At 51.0% G+C, this 2,189-nt stretch overlaps 1 protein-coding gene across 2 annotated transcripts; it reads left to right on the top strand.

Moving 5' to 3' along the window:
- Positions 1–376: 376 nt before the first annotated feature.
- LOC116747576 (protein BEX1-like) lies at positions 377–1,901 on the top strand. Of its 2 annotated transcripts, none has more exons than XM_032619957.1 (3): positions 377–481; positions 856–940; positions 1,274–1,901. In XM_032619957.1, exon 3 carries the CDS (start codon positions 1,279–1,281, stop codon positions 1,663–1,665), a length of 387 nt encoding a protein of 128 aa, XP_032475848.1. In that variant the 5' UTR covers positions 377–481; positions 856–940; positions 1,274–1,278; the 3' UTR covers positions 1,666–1,901. The 2 variants fall into 2 exon arrangements, with proteins under 2 accessions (XP_032475848.1, XP_032475847.1); XM_032619956.1 differs by having other exon boundaries at positions 395–586.
- The last annotated feature ends 288 nt before the right edge of the window (positions 1,902–2,189 follow it).

Raw genomic sequence — 2,189 nt, 5'->3', positions numbered from 1 at the left:
TTTTAAAAAGGAAATAAAGAGAAATTACTAGGAAGTAAATAACATACAGCTAGTGAGAACAGGAGAAAAAAGCAGAAAGGGCCAAAGTCAATACCAAGGCCTTGGAGTGGTGGGAAGGGAGATGCAGACTCTCCCTGGTAACCAGAGAAGGTCAAACCCCAAACATAAGAGCAGTGAGGCCGCCTGTGGGCCCTCGGATCGGAAAGGACCAAGCTGAGGAACGGGACATAGCGCACAGCTGCGTGTAGGGGGAGATCTTGCGTGCTGAGGTGGAGGGGAGGGTCCTGTTGAACTCTGCGTCAGCCCGGGTGGGTGGGGAGGAGGATCTGAGGGCGAGGTCCGCGGTGACGCGAAGCCTTCACGTGACCGCGAGCTGCAGAGCGACGCAGCCTTTGGTGCAGTCGTCACTCGTGTCTGGGTACCAGCTCCCCGCTGCCCTGCGCACGGCGGGCTGGCATCGGGCCCGGGGGAAGCGGAGCAGGTAAGGGCCCCGAGGCCCACGCGCTGACGCCTGGGCGGCAGCGGCCAGCCAACCCCAGAGGCCGGTGCACGGGTTCTGCGCAGGGGATCACCGCGGCGGGTCCCGGTGAGCTCTCTCCACACCCTTGCTTTCTTGGGAACAGAAATAGGGGCCCCCTGGCGTGAGGGTTGCAGGGGCAGCAGGGTTCCAGGCCTCAAAGCAACTTAAGAGCAATGGGAAATCATCCCTGAGTTCCTGCAGGACAATGGTGAACCCGGGAAGGGGGCGGTGGACGCAGGTCGGGGGTGGCGGCGAGGGGTGGGCGGTGAGGGGCGGTGGTTCAACGCCGAGAGCTTGGCGATAGTACTCGCTCCCTCCATCCCTGCCTTCTGCAGGTCTGCGGATCTAAGTGTCAAGTGTTGCGGCGACGCACTTGCAGCGAGAATCGGGAGGAGGAGGAGACAGCAAGGATAGGCCCAGGTCGGTGCAGGGGACGGTGTGTGTGGGTGGGTGCAGAGCCCCGTCATAACCCCCCCCGCCCCGCCACCTTCCCCATGCCCTGTCCTCCACTTTGTTGTTTGAAGAGGCCTGGGGGAGGGATCAGTAAGGAAAATGGTGGGTTTGGGAGGAGGGAGGGAAAGAACTGAGCGGGGGAGGGCTCGGACTGGGGGCCCCCTAGAGGGCTCATGAAGCCTTTCAGGTGGGAAAATGAAATTTAAAAAATAATAATAACACATGCTATCCAGGCCTCTGTCCTTGGTGCTGGTCTATCCACGAAAAATGCAGCCCTTTTTCTTGTCTTTTGTCTCCTAGGAGCAATGGCGTCCAAAGAGGAACAAGTGATGAAAAATATCAACATGGAAAATGCCAACGAGGAAAATGATAAAAAGGATGAAAAAGAGCAAGTTGCTAATAAAGGAGAGCCTTTGGCCCTACCTTCGGAATCCGGTGAATATTGTGTACCTGGAGGAAATGATAGGCGGTTCCATGTTAGGCAGCCCATCCTGCAGTATAGATGGGACATGACTCAGAGTCTTGAAGAGCCACAGGCAAGGATGAGAGAGGAGAATATGGAAAGGATTGGGGAAGAGATGAGACAACTCATGCAAAAGCTGAGGGAAAAGCAGTTGAGTCATAGTCTGCGGGCAGTTAGCACTGACCCCCCTCACCATGACCATCATGATGAGTTTTGCCTTATGCCTTGAATCCTGATGTTTTCCCTGAAGTTAGTAGGGAGACACACCTGCTTCCTAAACTTACATGTTCATGATGTACCTTTGTTGTAAACCTGTTGATGCCACTCATTTCTGGTGGGTCTCATATTACCAGCTTCTAGTTGAATGTGTTTTTGACCCAGTCTGTAAGATTCTGTTAGCAGAAGAATTTTACCTATTGCATGGCAAGATGCTTATTATATACTGTGAAGTTAATAAAGCAGTTTTAAAAAGCAATCTATGTATTCTTTTTAATTTCAAATCTCATATTTATCTAATACATGAGGAGAAAATGCTGAAATTAAATGTACCAAAAGATTAATACAGGGACTCGATTCTGTGAGATGGTTTGATGTGTTTTCTTTTATAATTTAGTTTGAGAAGATATGCAAACTATTTTTAATGACTGTATGAGAGCCATAGGGTCACAATAAATACTTGGTCCCTAAATTTGGATCTTTTAGCCAGATGAATAAACCCAGGAATTCTTTATAAATTAGGAGCTATATTCACTT

This window comes from Phocoena sinus, chromosome X, assembly GCF_008692025.1.
Source record: "Phocoena sinus isolate mPhoSin1 chromosome X, mPhoSin1.pri, whole genome shotgun sequence".
Taxonomy (NCBI): domain Eukaryota; kingdom Metazoa; phylum Chordata; class Mammalia; order Artiodactyla; family Phocoenidae; genus Phocoena; species Phocoena sinus.
This window is presented reverse-complemented; position numbering and strand designations above follow the sequence as displayed.

Excerpts from the sequence above, each read along its gene's own strand:
- LOC116747576 (XM_032619957.1), top strand. The coding sequence starts at position 1,279 with ATGGCGTCCAAAGAGGAACAAGTGATGAAAAATATCAACATGGAAAAT.